Source organism: Pongo pygmaeus, chromosome 15, assembly GCF_028885625.2.
Source record: "Pongo pygmaeus isolate AG05252 chromosome 15, NHGRI_mPonPyg2-v2.0_pri, whole genome shotgun sequence".
Taxonomy (NCBI): domain Eukaryota; kingdom Metazoa; phylum Chordata; class Mammalia; order Primates; family Hominidae; genus Pongo; species Pongo pygmaeus.
The window spans coordinates 21,801,684-21,826,946 of record NC_072388.2 but is presented as its reverse complement, the minus strand read 5'-3'; the positions used below and the strand labels follow the sequence as shown (position 1 = coordinate 21,826,946).

General features: G+C 48.9%; 1 protein-coding gene across 3 annotated transcripts; it reads right to left on the bottom strand.

Annotated features, from left to right (window-relative positions):
* Positions 1–8,510: 8,510 nt before the first annotated feature.
* On the bottom strand, positions 8,511–24,071 carry LOC129012833 (dehydrogenase/reductase SDR family member 2, mitochondrial). 3 transcript variants are annotated; one of them, XM_054448921.2, is made up of 9 exons: positions 17,362–17,850; positions 15,150–15,327; positions 14,798–14,975; positions 14,256–14,357; positions 10,933–11,000; positions 9,990–10,041; positions 9,609–9,743; positions 9,267–9,322; positions 8,511–9,007 (listed from the first exon to the last, which is right to left on the bottom strand). In XM_054448921.2, exons 2-9 carry the CDS (start codon positions 15,287–15,289, stop codon positions 8,896–8,898), a joined length of 843 nt encoding a protein of 280 aa, XP_054304896.1. In that variant the 5' UTR covers positions 15,290–15,327; positions 17,362–17,850; the 3' UTR covers positions 8,511–8,895. The 3 variants fall into 3 exon arrangements, with proteins under 3 accessions (XP_054304896.1, XP_054304897.1, XP_054304898.1); XM_054448922.2 differs by having other exon boundaries at positions 9,657–9,743; XM_054448923.2 differs by lacking the exons at positions 8,511–9,007; positions 9,267–9,322; positions 9,609–9,743; ... (1 more) ...; positions 10,933–11,000; positions 17,362–17,850 and adding exons at positions 11,702–12,476; positions 23,951–24,071.
* Positions 24,072–25,263: the final 1,192 nt, after the last annotated feature.

The window sequence follows — 25,263 nt, the reverse complement described above, 5'->3', positions numbered from 1 at the left end:
CTATAGGGCCAGGCCAGCTCCTATTAACACTAAGGCCTGGCTGCCAGGGTTGCTTTTGTTTTTGAGTGCCTTTCAAACTAAGGAGTACAGATGTTAATTCAATTATTTACTTTTACTATACTGCCTGAGTGGTACAGAAATTGACCTGATTTTTTTTTAATTATTGATTGAATACCAAGTAAGGATTACTTCAGCAACTTTTTGAGACACCGAAGTCCTTTAATAGAAGATATTCTAAAACTCCAGTGGACAGGAGCTTTGAGGATGGGCCTGCTGTTGGCTGGGATGCAGTGGGGATCAGCCAGGCTCTCCGACCTCCCATTGGTATGACAGTGAAGTCATTTGGGCTTATCGGTGGGCTGGCAGAGGTTAATGCCAGCTTGGCCATCCCATCTTCAAGAACTGTTGCTATTTAAATCCATAAACTCCTGCCCTAGGGGGGGAAAGAAAGAACTTCTTAAAGGATCATCAAGGCAGGAGACCAAGAAAGTAGGGGAACCTGGCATGGGGCTTTCTCATGGACAAGCCCACACTGGGAATTAAGGAACCTGATTTCTGGATAATTTCTCCCACCAGCCCTCCACATTGTCAAGTCCCTTGCCCCTCTATGGCCCTCAGTTTCCTTGTCTATAAAATGGCAGGGGAGAGGAAAGGTGGGGGTAAATTAGACTTTTCTATTATCTTTTCCAGTTCTCTCTTCCTTAATTCTGGGGTGTGGCTGCTCCGAAGGCAGGTGATGGGTGGGTTTCAATCTCTTCTTGAAAAGGTTAGAGACCAGGGCACCGGAGGAAAACCAGTAGATTTGGCAGGAAAAACACAGCCTTTATGGCAGGAATGCAGGCTTACATCAGATGAATCCTCAGGCAGTTACACCTCCCCACAGCTGTGTCAATGCTTAACCCCAACAAGTGAAGCAAGGCAGGAGTAGAACTGAGCCTCCCTGAAAGGTCTGGCAGGAAGTTAGCTGATAAAATTCCGGACAATGGGGAAGAGAAGAAAGGAGTTAGAGGAGGATTCTGGAAATGGCTCTATCTGATGTAGACTGTTTTGTAGTTGAGGGTTGGAGGGCCCTATGATCTGAATGTAGCCCCTAAAATTGATAGCTAAAACTTAATGGCTAGTGTGATAGTATTAAGAGGTGGGATCTTTAGGAGATGATAAAGTCATGAATGCAGAGCCCTGATGGGTGGGATTAGGGCCCTTATAAAAGGGCTTGAGGGAGCGGGTTCATGCTTTTCTGCTCTTCCAGCATGTGAGGGCACAGCAATGGGGCGCCACCTTGGAGGCAGAGAGCAGCCCTCACTAGACACAGAATGCTGGCACATTGATCTTGGACTTCTCATGCTCCAGAACTGTGAGAAATAAATGTCTGCTCTTTATAAATCACCCAGTCTGCAGCCGGGCGCAGTGGCTCACGCCTGTAATCCCAGCACTTTGGGAGGCCAAGGCAGGCGGATCACCTGAGGTCGGGAGTTCGAGACCAGCCTGACCAACATGGAAAAACCCCATCTCTACTAAAATACAAAATTAGCTGGGCATGGTGGCGCATGCCTATAATCCCAGCTGCTCCCGAGGCTAAGGCAGGAGAATAGCTTGAACCCGGGAGGCGGAGGTTGTGGTGAGCTGAGATCGCGCCATTGCACTCCAGCCTGGGCAACAAGAGTGGGGGAAAAAAATTACCCAGTCTGCAGTATTTTGTGATAGCAACACGAACAGTCTAAGATAGAAAGTGATGGTTTCTTTTCCTTGGCATCCCATACTTCCTCCTCTTGCCTGTTAAAAGAACCCCTCCAGATATGGGCTGACTGTGCTCTCAGTAAGCTGTTCAATTGGCCCAGGGAACCACTTGCTTTAGATGGAAGGACAGTTCATTTTTCTGGTAAAATCTGACCCAGGACATTCGAGACCCAAACTGCCTGTTGCTCTGGCCGGGGTTATTGCTGAGGTTTCCAAACATCAAATCCACATTTGGGGTGCTTCGGGCCACCAGGGACCCACCATTACCATGAGCATCCTTTGTCAATTGTCTCCAGAAACCAAGTTACCTGAAGTGGGACAAGAGAAGGCCCTGTATTACTCCACTTCCCAAGTCCTCATATTGTAAAACTGTCCTGTTATTTACTTAGGGAAAAGTAAAGGGAGTTTTAAGATCAGCATGTAAACTTTATAGTATTAATTGTTGCATTTAAATAATTCTATTTTGCAACAATTAGAACATTTGGTTTTGAAAGACCCCCAAGCTCTTTTCATGTGTCTAGTTAATTAAGGGTTTTCTCTCTGATCCTCCTTTCCTGTCTTCCCTTCCTTTTAATTCTCTGGCTTCTTTCGGTAACTCCAAGAGACAGCCACGGGGACTGCTCAAACCATTAATGAGAGATTTGAGATTGGGCAGCTTGAAAGCCTCCAGTGAAAATTTCTAAACTCTACCCCTTGGGGGAAGTGGACTAACTGTTATTTTGTGCATAGGAAATATTTTGTTTCTCCCTGGAGTCTCACAGGAGCAATGGATTGAATGTTTTGTTTTTAAACATATTTGAGCCCATGGACTGTTACTTCCCAGAGACCTTGTAGCAGATGTATTGAGTGTCCTGACTCTTGCCCTCATCCTGATTTCAGATATGGCTGGGGTGGGCCATTTCCTGTGGGTCTCAACTCATTGCACTGTGGATGCATCTTCCTCTCTGATTGGGGGAATTGTGAAGGAACTGATAACTCCGAGGCAACCCTTGATAGGTGGGAAATAAGAACCCATGGATGAATGCTCCATCTGCCATCCCACTCTTCCAGAGGCATCCCACACTCTTATAAGAGGTCCTAGGGGGATGGGCATGTGGGGGCTCCCTCCATGATGTACCCCTGTAGTGGCTTTCATGCCTCCCTAACTCTCTCACCACTCCCTCCCTCACTCATGCTCCCTCTCATATCTTGTGCAAATATTGAAGGCCTCAGGCTCTGCCTTCAAGAGACACAGAACAGGACGGAATAGCCAGAGGAGAGAACTGGGCTCATAGAGGCTTGGCCATCATTTTGTCATGGAGGATGGTTAAGAAAAAGACTCAGGTTCAAATCACAGCTTTGCCTCTTGCAAGCTGTGTATGTATATCCACAAATTAACTTCTCTGGAGCGGGTAGCAATTCGAAAACATCAAAAGTCACAGATAAAATGATCAGCAAGGGCAGTCATTTTACTCACTAGGATTCATAAGTATGCTGCCTGCATAGGGGACAGCATCTTTTAGCCTTTAAGGGCTAAAGGGACAGAAACTCTAAACTTGAGTCCAGCCATCCAGGGCACACAAAACAGTCATGGCCTGCACCGCTCCTTCAGGTTCCTCCACCTGCCTCGACACACTCTCCCAGCCCTACACATGAGGAGGCATGAGGCATACTGTGGCTTGTGGCCTTCATTCTGAACCTTGCCCTGTGACCACTCCTTTCCTCCATTTCCATCCTACTCCTGTCACTCTTTCACTTTGTCAATCAGCCAGTGCTTACCCCCACTATATAAATGACCAAAGGGACCATTTGCTTTAGAAGGACAACTCGTCTTCTTGGTAAAATCTAATCCAGGATGTTTGCTGCTAAAGTCAACAGTGAATACACACTGCCTCAGGCATGCACCCATTTCTGTCCTCACCTGACCACACAGAACCAAGCCTCCGTAAAACCTCACGTTCTACTCTTCAGCTACAGCCACACTGTCTCCAGGCACCCTGAGACCACACCTTCTGTTACAATTTAGCATTGGGTTCCTCACCCTGGCACTGCCCTGACCTCCCTCCTGCTGGGTGAGCCCAGCCTCACAAGCGGAACACGGGCAGGGACAGCTAGAGATACGCAGTGCTGAGGTGAGTGCTACATTGCAGTGGACAAGAGGATCTTCCCCAACCACACAGTGGTCTGGAAAAAGCAAAAACAGGGGTTGCAGCTTGTACCACTTTTTATTCCAAGGGGTGGGGATAATATCCAAACAAGCATGGGTTGCCTGGGGAGTCACCAGATAGAGAACCCTCGAGCTGGAATGCCATCACCCCAGTTTACCAGAATGCTTATCGGTGGCCATCCTGCACACTCTAGAATTCTCCCATAGCCCTGGGACTTTTTCTCTTTTCTCTTAAGGGATCAGAGATAAGGGAATTAACCTGAAATGTACAAGTAGGCAACAAAGTGCTCCTAAAGTGGAGAGTCTGCTATTCCAACTCCAGCCCCCAGAGTCTGACCCATCCTGAGGCACTCTGCCCACACCTAAAGAGCTGTAAACTCATTAGACCCACTCACTGCCCCATCACTTCCAGGGTTCCATTTCTTCCTCCTGCCCAGCTCCCAGACACTTCCAAGCCAGCAGAAACCCTCTGGCTGTTGCTTTGTTTTTTGTTTCTCATTGATTAGCCCAGGTAATAGTCTCAGTACCGCCCAAGGCTACTGGAAACCAAATAAATACTAAGGTGATTTATCCCAAGGAAGCACATGTGCATGGTTATGCACAACCCATAGCCCCTGTGCTGGAAACTTGGCCTGAGAAAGACTATGGGAGAAGGAGATGGGAGACTCAAACAGTCCCAGCGCTTGTCCTCACCCTACCCAGTTAGGCCACGAGACACTGCACTCTGTCCACTTAGGGGGCTGTGAGGCACAGGACAGCCCAAGGAGCATGGCAGGGTGGAGGAGCTGAGTCAGAGCACAAAGGCCTTCCCTTCTGTCTGTCCCCCACTCTTCACTCCACAAGGCTTGGCTCAGCTTGGACCCAGGATGAGTATTTCAACAAAGGAAGAGGAAAGAGCCATAAGTCAAGTGCAAATCCCCCTCCACACCTCCCACATCCTCACCCGCACTTTCTCCAACGCCTTCCCCTTGCTAAGGTCAGTCCTACTGTACCACACACACACGACACACACACACTTGCACACACACAAAAACACTTGTCACCAGGACTCCAAATCCCCCCTTTGAGCATTGCTCGGCTGTGTGCAAAGTTCTCTTCTCCCCACTGTGTACAGAAATGGGGCTTTCTGTCTTGGTGACATCTCTCTGCTCTTACCTAGGAAGTCAAAGCTTTCCCTACTCTCATTGCAGGGAGGACAGGGATCAATTCCCTGCCCTGCTTTCAAACTGCGGTTCCACCAGCCTCTTTGCAGCCAATCTCTCCACTCTCGGTGTCTCTCCTGCAAGCCTACATTGTCCCATCTTACCTGGTTACTTTCACTGCACTCAGCCCCTGAAAGTGGAGGAGAAGGTCATGGTGCTGAAGCTAGAGTGGCAGGGCCGTATTCACTGCCTTGGCTGTTCCAGAGCTGCAGAACCTTTGAGTGAGTCACCTCTCTGGGCCTGGGCTTCTCACCTGGAGAATTTGGCCTTCCATTGCCTGCTGCATCTCCTACTACACCTTGCTCTGTCTCCCCAGCTCATCCAGGCTGTAGAACCTTCCCCACACTGACTGAAGCCTCAGTGCTGAGACCTTATGCTTTTGGGTCACTGAAGAATTCGGATCCCCACCATCCCCCATACTGGGATCCCTCCATTGGGCCACGTCAGGTGACATCCTGGCACTGAACTGTGGCCTGGACATGTCCCAAACCCAGGAAGACCTCGTTATCCATTTTCCTCCATCCTCAATCCAGAGTTACTGAGCTTGGCTAGAAAAACCATGTGTCTATGTTGCCAGATTCCACTATAAATTCACCCACTGGAACCTGTATGGGGCTCTGGGTAATTCAGACACTCTTCTGTTAGGCCTTGATTCTTTCTAAGTTGCACCTAGCCCAGTAGCTGGTTCAAATCTCCCTTGGGACCCTGGGATGCCCACTGCACACTGCCATAGGAGGGATTCACACTCATTTGCTCAATGAGGGAGGGCTGTCAACCAAATAATATTAGATGAGAATCACACACCTTGAAGTCAGGAAGGATTTTGGGGGACCCCCATTTCTCAGAAACTGAGGCTCCCAATCTTACTTCCCAGTCAGGGCAGGTTTTGGGTCAAGGACTCCACCAGGGGACTTACTCCAAGCAGTGACGATGCCACTCACAGCCAGACTCATGGAGGGCTACAGAATGGAGACCACATTTTAATTCTGGCTCTTCCTGTCTTCCTCTAGAAGCCACAGAAGCCTTGACATCTGGCTCTGCTTTCTGGAGAACCCAGGCTGAGGGGTGTGCTTCCATAGGAATGCATTCCTTCAGCTGCCCATGGAGATGGGTGGCCTGAGGCTGATGCATGGTAGTGCCCACATTCCAGGGTGGGCAGCCTGGATATGGCACAGATGTCCAGGCAGGGAGAGCTGGATTTAGGGAGGCCCAGCACAGGAGCTGGAGGTGGCCCAATTCCATGAGGAAGGAGGAAGGAAAGAACTTAGACAGTGAGAAGAGAAGGAGCAGTGGGCAGGGCCAGGCACTGCTCAGCCAGAAGACCCTCCCCCATCAACATCCAGAAATAGTTTTGGAAGTAGGGACATTGGGGAGCTGTAACAAGTGGTCTCTGATCCAGTGAGAAATCACCCCTCACCTCCAAGTGACTGTGTTCCTCTTCCTTTCCATAGAATTCCTGGAAAGGAGTGGGAGCCTGGCTGTAGAAGGCCAGGAGGAGGGAGGTGATGCCCAGGGGGTCTCAGGCAAGTCCCTGGCACCTCCAGAGATCTGCTTGCATTTGCTTTTTCTCTACTGCAGGGCCTGGGTCACAAAGGAGGAAAGTCTGCTGTGTCACCCCTTCACCCTTTGGCTGCTGAGTCATAGGAATGCCCAGAGGAATCCAAGGAAGAGGCCAGGGCAGCCTGGCTGGGGTAGTTAGAAAGATTTCAATAGTTAAACCTATCAGGATTGCCCCACTCTGACCTGGCTGTGGCTCCCCTGTCAGGCCACATTCAAAGGAGTAATTAAAGAGAATGAAATGAAGGAATAATAGGTGGGCAAGATTAAAGGAACCAGCAAAGGGTAGTGAAGCACCAGGAACCAGCAACAGTGATTCCTAGCCTGAAGGGACCAAGGAGGGAGCCAGCTGGTGGTTGGGGGGTGGGGGTGGCCTCACAGGAGCCGTAGTCATAGGTGGACACAGCCACTGCCTTCAGGGAGGGGGCCAGGGAAACATGTGCCCTCCCCAGTTCTACCCCTGAGTGGAAGCCTGAGGGCAAGGGAGCCTCCATGATACAGTACAGAGGTCAGCCCGGCACCACGCAGGGCAGAGAAGGGTGGGGAGTGGATCTGGAGGGCCAAAAACACATCCGGACTCTGGTCTTGTCCATTACTATAATATTTCTTCCCATGTCTTGAGGATTCCAGAGGTCCATTTATCCCTTCACCATTAACAGTCCCACCTGTTCAGATTCTGGCCTTCCCACTGAAAGGCAGCATTCCTGCAACCCAATTTGTTCTTATGTTTAATGCGTAGGTCTCAGCTCCAATGGCACCTCCACCAGCCTCACTGGAAGCCATGGTCCTCCGTGGTCCTGTGATGCTTTGCATATGATGTGCCTACCCTGGCTTGCCCGCCACCCCCACACCCTCAACTTCTATGCCCTACTCCTTATCTTTTTTATTCTGTACCTACTAACACTATATACAATATAGTTTGTTATTTATTGTAGTTTCTCCTGACTAGCATGTGAGCTCATAGGGCAGCAAATTTTGTTTTGTTCATTGCTATACCCTAAGCTCCTAGAACAGTGCCTGGCACAGAGTGATAGTCAATAAATGTATCAAATGAATAAATATGTTCTGCCTCATTTTCTGATGAGTGTTCTACCTTCTGTTTTCCCACCACACTGAAGGAACTGGAGGGAGGTTTGGTCTTATTTATGTTTGTGTTCTCCAGGGTGCCTGGCACAATGCATAGCTTGTAGTAAGATGCACAAATGCTTTTGTAATTGAACTATTCACACCACAAGGACCCGTCCCCGGCTGGTGTGGAGAGGAGGTGTTGTTGAAGGGCTTCCATGAGACCAAGGCCAGGGGTCAGCTTGGAAGCCTTGTCTCAGTTCCTCCCTCTGGACTGGTTCAGGACAACATTTATGGGTGGCAAGAGGGGTGCTCAGGGCCACGGATGACTCGAGGACCACTGTTCCCCCTCCACTGCGCTGAGCCTCAGTATGCATACACAGAGGGTGGTGCCCCCGAATATGACTCAGGACAATACACAGGGCCTTTTCCGATAGAGCCATGTGTTCACCCCAAGAGGAACTTCAGCTCTGACTACTCTCCTCTAACTGGAATTATGCACAAGATTCGGTATAACTGTTTTCTCTAGGTTCTCAAAGGCCTGTGTGGCCCAGAAAACGTTAAGAAGTACTAGCCTGGAGGACCCCTGGGAGAACCCCAGAATCTTTCCACTGTCACCCACCACCACCTTGCTGAGCCCCCAGCAGGCGCAGTTCAGATAATGGAGCACACACAAAGCCTTCTGCAAGGCAGCACACTCACTCCCACCTCTGTGTGTCTGCGACGAGCTCAGGGCAGCTGGCGGTAGAGGCCTCTTCCCACCATGCTGCCCTGGGCTCTACCCTTGACAGATGCTTCCAGACTTGAGGATAGATTTGAGTTTATTTTAGGAAAAAAATGCTTAAAGCACAAATTACAGAGAGGAGGAGCTGAAATCCTTCAAAGGCCTGAGCTTCTACTCCTTTCCCTTAAGGTTCCTCCAAAGCACCAGCTCCATAAAATCCTTCAGCTCCCCAGCCCCACACCAAGAACCCCACATGTTGATTGGATCAGCCAAATCTACAAGCAGATAAGTCCTAAGGAGAATACCAAAGCGTTTTTCTTCTTCCTCAAGCCTAGCATGAGTAAGCCCCCAAATTGCTAGTCTGGAAGAATGGCAGACTCTGCCTCCAGATCCAAATGATCACCTAGACACCCCCTCAGGCTCCTGGGCCTGAGACCACAGCTGCACAGCTGCCCCCACTCCTCTCAGAGCCGAGAGGAGAAGCCTGCCACTGCAATGTTCTCCCCAGTGATGTAGCTGGCATCTGGAGAGCACAGGAAGGACACGATTCCTGCACAGTCCTCTGACTCCCCAATCCTGGATGGAAGAAGGACACAGTGTCAAGCATCTTGTACTCTGATTCTGCTGCTCTGGGGCTCATGGATGATAGGTGGGAATGGACTCCATGGGGAACAGGGGGGATGCAGCCGGGCTACTTGCACCCTCCAGGGCCATGTGGACTCCAGATTTCAGCAAAAAGAATGGCCAGATGACAGGGAGGGGTCTGCTCTTGCAATAGACTCAACTGCCCCTGCCTAGCCACATATGGACCAGCAAGTCTCCAAACCCCACTTGCCTCTGCAGCTGATGACGTTCCTTGAAGTTCTTCCAGAAAGACTCATTCTCATGCAACTGGGCAAAGGGAAGAAATGAAGGAGTCAGTGCTACCAAAACAAGAAGATGGGCAGGGCCCCGGGAAGGCCACCAGGCAGAGCACCTAGGGCAGCTTTGCCCTTCTCAAAAGAAGGAGCATCTTCTCAGGATGGATGGACTGCACCATGGCTGAGTTCAGAGAACAATGAGGACCTCAGTCATAGGCATGCTGACCTAAGGATTCAGTCACCCCTTTATCCCTTAGTCACTGGGAAGGGTTCCCACTGAGCCAGACTGGGAGATGGAAGACACACCCAATCCTCACCACTTTGCTGAAGTCAGTTTTGATAATTCCTGGAACCAGGCAGTTTACCCGGATGTCCTTGGGGGCCAGCTCCAATGCCAGTGTTCTAGTGAGACCCAGCAGTGCTGTCTTGCTGACATTGTAGACACCCAGCTCCTGGGAAGGGAATTGACAGAGTGATTAGGATATGGGAGAGTGGGGGAAAGCATCAGTTGGATTTCTCATCTACAGGGATCTGACAGGCCCAGCAGCCCTCTCACCCACATGGAGACAAGCTCAGCCCAGGGCAGCAGGAGGATGGTGGGGGTCTGTCCTAGGCACTTTGTCTGTAAGGCTCTGAGGAAGAGAACAAAGTTGCCCCTCACCCTATACCACTCAGGAGCACAAGGACCAAGCACTTACCTTTGCTGGATAATAAGCTGCAGCAGAAGAGACCAGGATGACAGCACCCCTCCTGAGACAAGACAAACACAAGAGAGGCTGAAGCTAAGAGCTTACCACTGATGGTGATACTATCATGAAGTCATTAAATGATGCAACCCTCACAGAAGCAACACAGGTCCTATTACTATCCCCATCTCAGGGTTCAGAAAACTGAGGCTCAGAAAGGTCTAGTACCAGCCAATACATGGCAGAGCTGGGATTCCATGCCTATTTCTCATAAATACGATGTCCATGCTCAGAACCCTTATCCTCTGCTTCCCCTCTTGCCAGGTGCTTGAAGGAGAGGGCAGGGCAGGCTTTGTGAAGAGACACCCAAGGCTGATGGTGAGTGCCTATCAATGAGCAACCTCTAAGGAGCAGATGGGGTAAGGGAGACCAGAAGTGACAGTCAGGAACTTTCCTTCTACTGAAGACAGCCCCTGGCCAGTTCCTAAGCGTGTGTCTGTGAGGAGTACAGTCAGATCTGCAGGACCTGGAACACAGGCAGGGTCCCTGGAGACCAAGCGCAGGCATGAGGAGGGGTCTGGGACAGGCTTTTTCCTATGGAGAGGAATGGGGCTAACCCTGTCATTGGTTTTAAGTTGGTAAGAACAGAGAGCAGGTAAGGTGACAATGACCAGCCCACGAGGTCAAGGAATTAAAGCATAGCCTTGTCCCAAACCTGCTGATGTCAAGGCCAAGGAGACTATGCCTGGGCCCCTGGAATACTACTCTCATCCTGCAGCCACTGGAATTGGGAATGGCAGCCACACAGACGGTGAGGCAGGACAAGAAGATGAGGGATGTGGAGATCCCAGATCTCTTCTGTCCACTACCCACTACTGGCTGTGCTACTGACTATATTTCTGTGCCCACCTCAGGTCCCCAACTCTGACTGGTCCCCACCCCCACCCTGCCATACCTCTTCTCCATGTAGGGCAGCAACTGGCTCAGCAGCAGGGCTGGGGACTTCACGTTCACACTTAGGATCTGAAATCAGAGCAGAGCATGGGTGAGGGCAGAGAGACATGGTCAGCCCAAGTCCTGCTCTCATAAGACACTTGGAGCCCTGTAATTTGTGCAGTAGACCCAATTTATGTGCATATAAGAGAAACCAATCCCCTTCTGACTGGTGCAAGAGGTATTTCTAATTTGCTAATGGTTTCATAGGCAGGCAGGCTAAGTCACAGGCCTGTGAGCAGAGCCCTGAAAATGTGAATTGTTCAGGACTGACACGAGGAAGGAAATGTTCAGGCCTTTTAAAGAAAATGGGGAATGAGGGCAGTGGGTCATGCTCAGCACTTTAGGAGGCCAAGGTGGGAGGATTACTCAAGGCCAAAAGCTCAAGACCAGCCTGAGCAACATAGTGAGACCTTGTCTCTACAAGATTTTTAAATAATTGGCCTGGTGTGGTGGTGCACACCTGTAATCCTAGCTACTCAAGAGGCTGAGGCAGGAGGATCCCTTAAGCCCAGGAGTTTGAAGCTGCAGTGTGCCATGATCATGCCACTGCACTCCAGCCTGGGTGACAGAGTGAGACCCTGTCTCTTAAGAAAACAACAACACACTGTAAGCAGAGGCCTCTGGAGAAAGACTGAAGACAGCCTGATGGAGGGGAAGCAGGTGCTAGAAGTAAGGGAGACTTCTGGAAGAGCCTTTTTTGTCTCTCTGAGCTTTCATTTGCTTGTCCTCTTGCCTTGTCCCCATAGAATTTAAGGCACACTCACAATGCAACAGCATAAAATAAATCAAATAGGTACTATGTGTGAAGAAATGGAGAAAAGGAAAAATCAGTGTAGAAAAATAATAAAAAGCAAGAGTGAGGTTGGTGCCTACAGTTCACAGCATGTGATAAGGACTGAGCATTTATTCTATTATTTGGTCACAAAAATGCAGGCTGTAAGGGCCTACACACACCAGTTTATCGCAGACTTGGCTCTGAGCTTTCCTGCAGCCAATACAAACAGGGAGACACAACAGAGAATTGCCATTCTGGGAGCTAGATGTCTATACTGATCCTGCTTTTGACTAAAGTCTGAATCTTGGCTAAGCCACACAGGTCCTGACACTCTGGAAGCTCTGTCTGGTGGGTCTGGGAACAGGGGAGAAGTGAAAGAGGAAGTAGCAAGGAAAGATGCAGAGGCAGAGCCTGGGAGCTAGGGCAGTGCCAGGTGGGACTGACATGGCACCAGGAGTCCCTCCTGCAGGGATCTGTCCTGATTCAGGTCAGCTGCATCCTGCATCTCTAGGGAATGAGACTGCACATCTGCAACTGACCAGGACTGTTCACTGTTTTTTCCACTCCCCAGTCTCATGCCCACTCAATCCCTTGGATGTGGGAAGGAGAAATACTTAAGCTGAATGTTGCTGTGGCCCATTTGATGACAGGTTACCAGTGTGGGGGATGACCCCCAATGACTGCAAGAAGTGGCCCAGATGTCAGAAGGGGGTACCACCCTGAGGTCCCTAATAAGAAGGAATTGAGGATTAAGCTAGCTGTAAGGGTTTCCTGGTCAAAACAGACCCCAACCAGCCCACAGGATATCTTTCCAATACTCCATGTGCATCAGGCTGAGTGAGGGGCTGAGGTAAGACCCCTCCTAGATGCAGGAACAAAACCCAAGCCAAAGAAAAGGTGAGACTCCCTCCCTTAATGAAGAAAACTGCCCCATTAGAAAGTAAGAGAGAGTAGCTCTGTGTGCCAAGTAGTCCTGAGCAGAGAACTATCCATGAGCCTGAAAGAGGGCACACGCTGGAGTCACTGGATCAGGAGAAGGATGGAGGTGATGTGGTTTTGGTAGTTTAACAGATTAGAGGTTTCCCAATCTGCTGGAAAGAAGGGGGGTCTGCCTGGAGATGGCCTCAAAACTGGCTCAAGAATAAGATGAGTGGTAAGGAATTCTCCTTAAAGGACACCTACTGAAAACACATTTAGTTGAAAGCAGAGCATCCAGTAAATTCTAAACTCATTTTGTGACAATTTCATCTCCGAGGTGATGGCAGATGTGATCAGGGACAAGTCATCAATGATTTCTGTCCAGTGGTACAGAATTGCTCACTGAAGGCCAAGTCCTTGGAGAACAGGGGAGAATCAGAGAAAGTAAGGTCAGATTGTTGGCATCTGCTCTCAGCTTCAGGAGGGAGTACTGCAAACAGTTTTGAGAAAAAGAGTCATGATCCTGTGAACTGAGACACTAAACAGGAAAATGATTCAGGAGGGTTAGGAGACTGTCAGCAATAAAATCTCAGCTATAAAATCACAAATGATCCTTTGGAGGCATTAACAACATAGCTAAAGAGCCTGGGGAAGCTGCATAGCAGGGGCTGCAGGGAGCTCAAATTTCAGATCATCTCTGAGGACATAGCCAAGGGCACCCAGCCAAGGGCAGATAGAAGGGAGGGGCCAGCCTAAAGATGATGTTGGCAAGTGAGAGTGCAGGATCTAGGGAAGGCAGAACACACTAAGGCCAGAAGGCAGGAAACACTTTGACCCAGTGCTTAGGGCAGAGTGGGGAATGCTCACAATAGCAGAAAGAATGAGATTCATCACAATGCATTCTGGCAGAGAGAAGAGGAAACAAAACATGAGAGTGAAGGGAACAGAAGTCATTGGGGAACAACTAGGCCCAAGATGAGCTTCAAGGCATTTTACAAGGTCTCTCCCGGTCCCTTGTGGACAAGGTGGCAGAATCCTTGAATGGACTTGCAGCAGGCTGGGATGTCTAAGCCCCCGGAATGCTGATGGCTGGATCTGGTCCTGACAGCAAGTTCGTATGGGACTCAGTGAGGAGCCCCCTTCTAGGAGAGACAGTCTCTGCAAGAGGCACAGGTCACCAAAGAGAAACACAGTATCCGTATCTTCCCCTACAAAAGGGTGTACCATACTGAAGTGTTTGACTCTTACAGAGAGACTCTGACTAACCATTCACAGCTGTATCCCTAGAGCCTGGAATGGTGGTGCCTGGAAAACAGCAATAAATATCTGCTGAATGATTAAATGCAAAAGTGATGAGAAGAGAAAACAAAGCAGAAAGTGTGGGGGCCAGATTTAAGAACCAACAAGCCAGAAAGTAGCATCCGGGCACATTTTGGGAGACAGCTGGCCAGGCAGGACTACCACCCAGGGCCTGCTTCTCCTGTAACCTCTGGAGGGAAACAGAGAGTCTTGGTGGGCACAGGCATGCTGGAGCCCAGCGCAGAACTGGCATCAGGCCCTCAGCCACCTCCCCAGGGGAGGCCTCTCACCTTGTCCCAGATCTGCTCACTGGTCCCCAGAGTGCTCCCCACCAGAGGGTTGACCCCTGCGCTGCACACCAGGAAGTCGACACCCCCACAGTGCTCCAGGGCCTGCAGAGAGGGGATTGGGTGAGTGTGGAGATGGCCTGAGGCGGACTATCCCTCCCAGGGCAGCCCAGGTCATAGGGCCTTCAGGCAAAGCTTGCAGAGCTTCTAAAGGAAAATGACCTAGGTGTCCCAAGGGCAGGCTCCTGGGGCCAGGCACTGAGAGAGGAAGGTCTCCTCCAGGAGTCCCTCTGGGGACCTCCCTCACCCCTTCAGACTCCTCCTCCACAATGATTCTCCCAGGGCCTGAGGGTGGGGTGAGGGTCCTCTCACGAACAGGTCACTTTCCTGAGGGACCTTCTGGGTAGCGAGGTTAGCTTGGGCAGCCTGGGTGCAGTCATGGTCTCAGGACATATTCTAGATGCCCCCCACCCCCAGGGCTGAGCAGTGAAGGAAAGGTTCTGCATGTTCCCCTCTCTGTGTCCTTCCACCGCCTGCCCCCTCACCTTGGCCACCAGCTGCTCCCGGTCCTCAGCCTTCCCCACGTGGCACACGATGCCCGCCACGCTCAGCCCCTCCCCCTGCAGCTCGGCCACGGCCCGGTCCACATTCTGCTGCTTCCGGCTGCTGATGACCACGTGGGCCCCATCCCGGGCCAGACGCCGGGCCATGGCAAAGCCGATCCTGGATGCAGAGATGGAGGACACAAGTCAGCCTCAGCCTCTCCCCACTGTCCTTCCTCTACCCAGCTCTGGAAATCAGCAAATAAGGCTGGGTCTTGCTTTAAAACCCTGAGTCCTTGTGGAAGCCACAAGGACCCTGTGAGGGGCCAGGACCCATGGGCAATCCAGCACTCACCCACTGGTGGACCCCGTGACCACGGCTACCCGGTTAGCCAGGATGCCCTTCCGGTCTATCCCAGTGCTGCTCATCCTCACAGAAAGCCTAGCACAGGGATGAAACCAGCCCTGGTAGCCCCGGGCCACTGCTGGCAGCATAGTGGTTGGTGTCTGAGATGCTTCCTGCTGAATCAGGCCTGGGGGAAAGAATCAATTTCACTTATCACTGATGCCTCAGTGAGTAAGAAGGTAATCTACCCTCCTCCTTCCTCCAGACAGACAAGGCCAGCAACAGAGAGTGGCAGAGAGTCAGGCTGGTTAGGGTAAATTTCAAACATGTGAACCTCAGGTCAGGAAAGCAATCCATGAAAACTCCTAAGCTATAAAACTGGAGAAATTATTCACAAATTAAAATGTGAGACTCAACATTCATTAGACAAGGGTGATTTTTCCATTCATTGCATAGCAAACATTGAGCACTGGCAATGTGTCAAGCACTGGGCAGTAGAGGTGGGGACACCTTAGTAAACCACAGACTCAGCCCTGGACCCCACCCATGCAGCTTCCCAGTTAAATGAGATGCCAGGCACCAACAAATAATTATACCAGTTATTAATTAACTGCTTCTGTGTCTGGAATTGGTGGGTTCTTGGTCTCGCTGACTTCAAGAATGAAGCCACGGACCCTCACAATGAGTGTTAGAGTTCTTAAAGATGGTGTGTCTGGAGTTGTTCATTCCTCCTGTCCAGAGTTGTTCATTCCTCCCAGTGGGTTCGTGGTCTTGCTGGCTTCAGGAGTGAAGCTGCAGACCTTCGCTGTGAGTGTTACAGCCCTTAAAGGCAGTGCGTCTGGAGTTGTTTATTCCTTCTGGAGGGTTTGTGGTCTCACTGGCCTCAGGAGTGAAGTTGCAGACCTTTGTGGTGAGTGTTACAGCTCTTAAAGGCAGTGCGGACTCAAAGAGTGAGCAGCAGCGAAGCAAGATTTATTGCAAAGAGTGAAAGAACAAGACTTCCACAGTGTGGAAGGGGACTCAAGCGGGTTGCTGCTGCTGGCTCAGGTGACCTGCTTTTATTCCCTTATCTGGCCCCACCCACATCCTGCTGATTAGTCCATTTTACAGAGAGCTGATTGGTCTGTTTTACAGAGAGCTGATTGGTCCATTTTGACAGAGTGCTGACTGGTGTGTTTACAAACCTTTAGCTAGACACAGAGTGCTGATTGGTGCATTTACAATCCTTTCACTAGACACAAAAGTTCCCCAAGTCCCCACCCGATTAGCTAGACACAGAGTGCTGCACCCTTGCCTGTCCTCCTAGACCACAAGGAGGACCAAGAAAAATCGCATTTAGTGGCCCTTACTGATGCATTCTCGAAAACATGTTAGAGTCCTAAGCATTCTCCTGTTAGTATTGGGAACTTACCCGTGTCCTATAAAGATGTTATGCCCCAAAAATGAAGTGGAGGGCCATAACCTGAGGGAGGGAAGGGGTCTCCAGGGTTGGAAGAGTGACACCTTTTGTCCTCACTTATATGAATAGGAAGGATACAATTTCTGAGGCTCCCCATATCCTAGCTTCAGGAATAGCTTTTGTTAGATCTGCTTATCTGAGGCGGGATCCTAAAATTCCAGATAGTTCCCCCAGAACTGGGCTTTGGGCAAAAATTATGTCTTTCTGATTGGTGAGCCCAGGTGTCTAAAGAAGGTAACAGAGTCTTGAAATTTTTACTAGAAATCATTCTTATAAGAGAAACTAGAAAAGTGCCAGAGACAGGGAGTGGTTTTTTAGAAGCAGGACTAGCCTTGGAGAAGAGAGGAGAGAGGAAGTTTGACTGGCAGGCATTAGGACCCAGGGAGCAAGGGTCAGGATAGATAGGATAGATAGGTGAGTCTCACTTGGCAACATGCCTTTGAGAGTTCTGCTCATGGCCGCAGGGTCAACCAACTTGTTGTGGGGACCCTGGAGCTGAATGGCTTTCCTCTCTGTTGACCCTCAGCTCAGCCCAGAAGTACAGGAAAAACGGAAGCTGGTTCCAGGCAAACCAATGCTCCCAACTCCGCAGAGCCAGGGGTTGTTAGAGATCCCTTTCCCAGAAAGCCTGACACCCACGTCTTTAGTCCAGCGGCTGCGCTAGTCACTTTTAACTGGCCAACAGGTGCCCAGTATTTAGCCACCGAATTCTAAGGAAAAATAGGACAGAATAGCAAGTGAAAGGGGTCTGATGGTACTCACCACTTGGCAATAGGCGAGTGTCTCACCGCTTGGTGATGGTCTCACCGCTTGGTGATGATCTCACCACTTGGCGATGATCTCACCACTTGGCGATAGTCTCACTGATTGGCAATAGCCTCACTGCTTGGCGATAGGTGATAGTCCCTTCAAGGTCACCAAAATGCATCCGGAATTGGTGGGTTCTTGGCCTCACTGACTTCAAGAATGAAGTTGTGGACCCTCACGGTGAGTATTACGGTTCTTAAAGATGGTGTGTCCAGAGTTGTTCATTCCTCCCGGTGGATTCGTGGTCTTGCTGGCCTCAGGAGTGAAGTTGCAGACCTTTGTGGTGAGTGTTACGGCTCTTAAAGGTGGCACGGACAGCAATATTTATTATGAAGACCAAAAGAACAAAGCTTCCACAGGATAGAAGGGAACCAGGGCAGGTTGCCACTGCCGGCTCAGGCAGCCTGCTTTTATTCCCTTAACTGGCCACGCCCACATCCTGCTGATTGGTCCATTTTACAGAGAGCTGATTGGTCCATTTTACAGAGAGCTGATTGGTCTGTTTTACAGAGAGCTGATTGGTCCATTTTGACAGAGTGCTGATTGGTGCGTTTTACAGAGAGCTGATTGGTCCATTTTGACAGAGTGCTGATTGGTGCGTTTACAAACCTTTAGCTAGACACAGAGTGCTGATTGGTGCATTTACAATCCTTTCACTAGACACAAAAGTTCTCCAAGTCCCCACCAGATTAGCTAGACACAGAGTGCAGATTGGTGCATTTACAAACCTTTAGCTAGACACAGAGTGCTGATTGGTGCATTTACAAACCTTTAGCTAGACAGAAAAGTTCTCCAGGTCCCCACCAGACCCAGTAGCCCAGCCAGCTTCACCTCTCAATGGCACTCACTGCAGGACTTTGCGGCACCTAGCCCAGGCACTCCAGCAGCCCAGAGGGAGCTCATCCCCCAGTCAAGCCCAGCTGGAGCTGGCCAGCCCACAGAGCCCCTGCTGGCCGGTGAGTGCCCTGTACAGCGTGGGCTCCTGCCAGCGCCTCTCCCTCCACACCTCCTGGCAAGCAGAGGGAGCCGGCTCCAGCCTTGGCCAGCCCCAGAGAGGGGCCCCCACAGTGCATTGGCAGGCTGAAGGGCTCCTTGAGCACAGCCAGAGTGGATGTGGAGGCCGAGGAGGCACCAAGAGTGAGCAAGGGCTGCTAGTACATTGTCACCTCTCACTTCTAGTTGAAAAAGCAAAATCAACAGAAACTCTCATTCACTGCTGGATAGAGGGTAAGTACAATCACTTTGGGAAATGATTTGGCATTATACGGAGAAGTTGAAAATACAGATCTCTGACTCTGTAGAGGGAACTCGCATCCTGCAGAAAGGAGGTCATGTGTGCACCAAGAGACTGTACACACATGTTCACAGAACCCTGCTTAGAATGTTCCAAACTGGAAACAAGTCTGTATGTTTGTTTTCACACTGCTATAAAGAACTACCTGAGGCCAGGCATGGCAGTTCACACCTGTAATCCCAGTACTTTGGAAGGCCAAGATGGGCAGATCCCTTGAGCTCAGGAGTTTGAGACCAGCCTGGGCAACAAGGTGAAACCCTGTCTCTACAAAAATTAGCTGGGTGTGGTGGTGCGTGCCTATAGTCATAGCTACTCGGGAGACTAAGATGGGACGATTGCTTGAGCCCAGGAGGTCAAGGCTGCGGTGAGCTGAGATTGCACCACCGTACTCCAGCCTGGGAGACAGAGCAAGACCCTGTCTCAAAAAAAAAAAAAAAAAAAAAGAACTAACTGAGACTGGGTAATTTATAAAGAAAAGAGGTTTAATTGACTCACGATTCCACAGGCTGTACAGGAAGCATGGCTGGGAAGGCCTCAGGAAACTTACAATTAAGGCAGAAGGTGAAATGAAGCAGGCAGGCCTTACACAGCTGGAGCAGGAGGAAGTGAGAGCAAAGGGGGAGGTGCTACACACTTCCAAACAACCAGATCTCATGAGAACTCACTCACTATCACAAGAGCAGCAAGGGGAAATATGCCCCCATGATCCAATCACCTTCCACTAGGCCCCCTCCTCCAACATTGGGGATTACAATTCGACATGAGATTTGGGCAGGGACACAGATCTAAACCATATCAAAGTCTATATGCCTATTAACAGTGGAATGGATAAACAAATTGTGTTGCATTTCTATAATGGAATACTATACAATAATGAAAATGAATGAGCTGAAGCCACACTGAACAACATAAAGGAATCTTAAAAAATAAATTGTTGAGTAAAAGAAGTCAGACACAAAAGAATACATATTGTGTGCGTCCACAAGTTTCAACAACAGGTAAAACAATTATATATTGCTTAAGAAGGCAAACAGATGACAAAAATACAGAGAAATGCAGGGCAGTGATCACCACAAAAGTCAGGAGAGTGGGTATTTCCGCAGTAGAGCTGTGGGGAGGCAGTTATGATTAAGAAGGTACAAACAGGCTAGGCACGGTGGCTCATGCCTGTAATCCCAGCACTTTGGAGGCCAAGGCAGGTGGATCACTGAGGTCAGGAGATGGAGACCAGCCTAGCCAACATGGTGAAACCTCATCTCTACTAAAAATACAAAAATTAGCCAGGTGTGGTGGCGCATGTCTATAGTCCCAGCTACTTGGAAGACTGAGGCAGAAGAATCGCTTGAACCCAGGAGTTGGAGGTTGCAGTGAACCAAGATTGCACCACTGCACTCCATCCTAGGTGACAGAGGGAGACTCCATCTCAAAAAAAAAAAAGAAGGGGCAAACTAAAGAGCTTCTAGGGTGCTGGCAATGTTGTATTTGATAAGCAAGTGATGCCTACATGATGTCCATGAAGATATATTATATCACCTATGTATGTGTATACTTTTTACATATGTGTTATAATTCACAATTTAAAAGTTTAAAAGTAAAGATTACCTGCTCATGGTAAATTTTAAAATTCAAGCAGCTTAAAACTTAATTCAAAAATTAAATCCTCCAATTCCCTTCTCAGAAGAAAATTTGCCAGCATCTCAGATACTTTCTCAAAGTTGTTCTATGCAAAGGGCTTTGCTTTAAATAAGCAAAACTTTCTGATTTTAAACATTCAGTTCACAGAGGGCTTTCATGGAGTATCCTAGCCAGGAAACAGAGGATCAGTAATGAGTGTCATGTGAGTTCCTTGAACACAGGCTCCACTCCTCCCTCTTGGGGCCCAGGGCTTGAAACACAGGAGTGCTCAATAAGGCTGGTGAGCTAATCAGGCTGGGAAAGTTGCAGGTAGATAGGACCTGCAAGACAGGAGGATTTTGACAGGGACAGCAACAGGATAGATCCTCCTGTCAAGGGGAACAGGCTGAGAGGAAGAATGGAGGGTGTGGATGTCCAGGGTGTTTGGGAGAGAGCAGGGATGCCTATGTGCCTGGAATACAGAGAATGGGGGGCTCATGCCTGAGAAAGCAGACTGCAGTTCTGAATGACTCCAGCAGGCCGGTGCTGATTGAAGCTCTCTGAAGGGAGGTCTGTGGAGCTGAGCCAGTTAAACTAGCCACAGACATCCAGGCTGCTGTGTGGAGACCTGTGCCCTCAGGAGGCCCTTCAGAAGGGAAGGGTGTGCCTCTGTAGCTATGCGCAGATGTGAAGGCAGGGATAGGATCTGGCATGGGAGACTCAGGTATGAAGATATTTCACCATGAACTGGAAAATGCCAGGGATGCTTGTCTAGGAGACCCTCTTTCACCCAAATCCTAATTTCCCAGCTCCACATTCATGTTAGCCCAGAGGCTCCTGCCTTCCCCTATGTGGGATTCCCATTGGCCTGCCATCCCCTACTCTAATGGAAGAATCTGATGAGCTTCCTGTTGAGAGAGGGAGGGAAGGAGTGGTTCCAGCAAGGGGTTAGTTAGCAGGGCACTCAGGGACTTAGGAGTGTACTTTTCATGTGGGACAGGACAGTGCCAGGAAGGTGAAGAGAGGCAGGCTCTCGCAACTCTGGGCCAAGGAGCCAACAGATGTGAACTTTCAGGAGGCTCTGACATGGGATGATTGTCTACAGACCCTCATCAGTTCCAGACATGCTCTGGCCGCTCCACCACCAAGGGACTCCTGGTTACTAAGCAACCCCTGCCTTACCTACTGCATCTCCCTTGTTCCTTAGCAACCCTTGCATAACTCAGTTCCCTCGAGTTAGGGGTCTGTATTTATAAATTATAAGTGAATGGGTGCTGCTCAGGAATTGTGAAGAAACTGTCTGTTAAATATCAGTCTGTACTCAGTGTCAAAATGCAGGCGACCAAATGCTTTCCTTTGGGAAGGAAGCCTTGATTTCCGATTTATATCTCTTCTGATATTGTATTTCCAAAAACAATCTTTGTAGGTCCTAGACCTCCTCTCTCTTTCCTCCCAGCAGCTTCCACTCTGCCTGCTGTTGCTCTCGCTTACTCTCTCACACGCCTCTCCCCTTCCTGCAAGGTCATATTTACAGCCTTGCATTACGTGGAGACAAGGGGTTTCAGCTCCTGATCGGTCTACCTTTTCTAAACAGGACACCAGATTCTGAACATTGTTATGCCCCCCCTAGGGAACTCCTCTCCTTCCGCTGCGAGCACAGATTAACCCCCTTTTGAGGTTGAGAGGAATCCAGTCTCGGCTGGGAGGACAGCAGGAAAAAGAGGACTCACCTTTTGTCGGGACAGGACGCCCCCTGCTGGAAGGCTAGAGTAACAGCACCTGTGAGAAGTGTTCCTATCTCAGCAAGTCTGGCTGTCCCCTTTCTGGCCTCTAACAGTTCTCACCAAGCCCTGCTTGTCTAAACTTGCCTCAGTGTGGTTTGCAGGAAAGCTGACCTATTGTAAGGAAAGGCAACTCTGCCTGGCCTGTTGCAGGTAAACAACCTGCAGAGATGAAGTCAGGCCTCCTCTGTCTCCCCTGCTTCCCCTTCCCATGCAAAGCCCCTCTTTTGCCTGGGAGGATGGGAAGAGTTACCAGCTTCCAAGGCCTCTAGTTCACCCTACCCCACTCACTTATGCTTTCCCCAAAACAGTCAGCTGGGTCAGTTGGAGCAGAATTGACCACAGGTCCTGGGAGCTTAGAATGGTCCCTGAGCCTGGCACTGCCCACTCTGATACCCCTTTCCATGCTGATCAATTCAGATGCCCAAATTTTGGGGTGGGGAAGCTGAATGGGCACACCCTTAACCTAGTCCCATCTTGGAGGTGAATGGCCTTGAGCACTGGTCCAAAGAGAGAAGAGAAGGGAAAAGGAAAGGGGTCAGGGGGTGGAGGAAGAAAAGAAAGATTAGAGGAGAAAGAATGAGAGACATGGAAGAGTTAGAAATATTGAAAATCAGAAAAGAGAATAATGTAAACAGGAAATAAAATTCTAAGCTCCCCAACCAACTGAAAGCACTCCTCTGCTTGGCAAAGGGCATTCCAAAGTCAACCTAAAAAACCAGTGCAGGCCATGATGGGAATGCAGGGTTGGACATGCCTCATTATACCCTCCTCCCTTTTGAGTTCAGGCACGACTGACCAGCATTAACATTAAAATGGAGATCTTAGGGCTGAAAAAACAGACTTTGTAGCAATAAGATACCAAATTCTAACCTGACTCTAGTATAGCATCACGTGACAGATAGCAGGTCCTGAAAAAAACTGAAGTATTTTACATCAAAATGCATTTCTTTGACATTTTTTGAAATGGCCCTGCAATGCTGTCTCTTGTGAGGAAAATTTACATCCTATAGAAAATCCCCTTCCCTTTCCAGGTCTTTTCCTGATCCAAGAGAGATTTAACTAAGAGTGTGGCACCTTTTAGGGTCCAATAAAAAATATTTACAATCTATTATCTATGACGCCTACTACCTGGAGGCTTCATCTACATAACAAGAACCTTGGCTTCCACAACTCCCCTTAACTACAAACATTTCTTTCTATTGACCTCAACTCTTTAGGCAGAGCTTAACCCTTTCAACCACTTGCCAATCAGAAAATCTTTAAATCTACCTGTGACCTGGAAGCCCCCACTTCAAGATATCCTGCCTTTCTGTGCCAAAACAATGTAATCCTTACATGTATTGATTTATGTCTCTGCCTGTAGCTTCTGTTCTCCTAAGATGTATAAAATCAAGCTGCAACCCAACCACCTTGGGAATATATTCTCAGGACCTCCTGGACCTGTGTCATGGGTCATGGTCCTCACATTTGGCTCAGAATAAATCTCTTCAAATATTTTACAGTTTGACTCTTTTTCATCAGCACTAAGGAGATATCAGCAGAAGCTGTGTGATCTTGGGCAAGTCTGTTCCCCTCTTGCCTCCATCTGTATCACAGTAAAATAAGGAGTTAACATGGGTGGTCCAAAGGACTTTGATAGCCCCAAGAGCTTTGTATTGATAATCAAAGAAGAAACAGACTGAGCTGCAGACATAGAGGCAGGAAGAAAGAAGCATCAACATGAAAAGTAAACAGGAGTGAAGATGGGCAGTTCCAGTCATTATAGACCCAACCCAAGGCAGTGAGGCAAGGCAGCCCCAGCCTGAGCCACATCATGCCTGCCCTAGGCAGTGTGATGCTGGCCCAGGCTTACCTGGCTGTGCACCTGTCTGTCCGGAGTGCAGGTTGGCAGCCCTTCTGTCAGACAGTCTGCAGCTGAGTATGAGGATGTGAGTAAGCAGCAGGCTGGATTTCAGGCACTGCAGATTCTATCTGAACAACTCAAAGATTCCTGGAATTTATAGCCCCAGAATTCAGAAAGGTTGGAGGAGGGTTTCAGAAAAGGCCTCACCCACACTTTGGGAGGAAACCTAGGGGAAGTGCAGGACTTGTTGTCTGAGTAATATTCTGCAGAATGCTGCACATACCACTTAACAAGCATAACCAGCAAAAGAGTCCAGCTGCTTGCTGCTTGTGGAAATAAGTCAAAATAAGAATAGTTACGATAAGAGGGAGCAAGATGTCTTTATTATCCATGCTAGCAGGGGAAGAGTAGAAAGCAATTCCACTCTTCAATTTGTGGAGGGAACATAGGAGTTTTCAAAGAAAGGGTTTGGAATGCAGAATATGACTAATTATATAGTATTAATAATATAATAATAATATAATAATTAAATTATTTAAATCATTATAACTAGGCTCAAACACATCTTTAGTAATAAAAATAGGAACCATTACAATCAACACATTTTTGCCAATGAGAAATAAGTTTATTTATTCCTGTAGCATAAAAATCCATGCTTCAGGATTCAGCAAACTCTTGGAAAGCATTTTCTGCATCCTGCTGGTTGTGGAAGTGTTTTCCCTGCAAAAAGTTGTCGAGATACTTGAAGAAGTGATAGTCAGTTGGTGGGAGGTCAGGTGAATATGACAGATGAGGCAAAACTTCAAAGCCCAATTAATTCAACTTCTGAAATGTTGGTTGTGCAATGAGTGGTTGGACATTGTCATGGAAAACTGGGCCTTTTCTGTTGACCGATGCCTGCTGCAGGTGTTGCAGTTTTCAGTGCATCTCATCAATTTGCTGAGCATTCTTCTCAGAAGTAATGGTTTTGCCAGGATTCAGAAAGCTGTAGTGGATCCGACCAGCAGACCACCAAACAGTGACCATGGCCTTTTTTTGGTGCAAGTTTGGCTTTGGTAAGTGCTTTGGAGCTTCTTCTCAGTCCAACCACTGAGCTGGTCATTGCTGGTTGTCATATAAAATTCACTTTTCATTGCACATCACGATTCAACTGGATAGTGGTTCACTGTTGTTGCAGAGAATAAGAGAAGATGATACTTTAAAACAATAATTTTTTTGACTTTGAGTCAGCTCATGAGGCACCCATTTATTGAGCTTTTTCACCTTTCCAATTTGCTTCAAATGCTGAATGTAGAATGGTCAGCAACTTCTAGTGCAGTTGT

Excerpts from the sequence above, each read along its gene's own strand:
- LOC129012833 (XM_054448921.2), bottom strand. The coding sequence starts at position 15,289 with ATGCTGCCAGCAGTGGCCCGGGGCTACCAGGGCTGGTTTCATCCCTGT. Across the intron at positions 14,976-15,149 it reads GTCACGGGGTCCACCAGTGG|GATCGGCTTTGCCATGGCCC; the intron begins GTGAGTGCTGGA and ends CTCTGCATCCAG. Across the intron at positions 9,323-9,608 it reads AAACTGACTTCAGCAAAGTG|TTGCATGAGAATGAGTCTTT; the intron begins GTGAGGATTGGG and ends CCCTTTGCCCAG.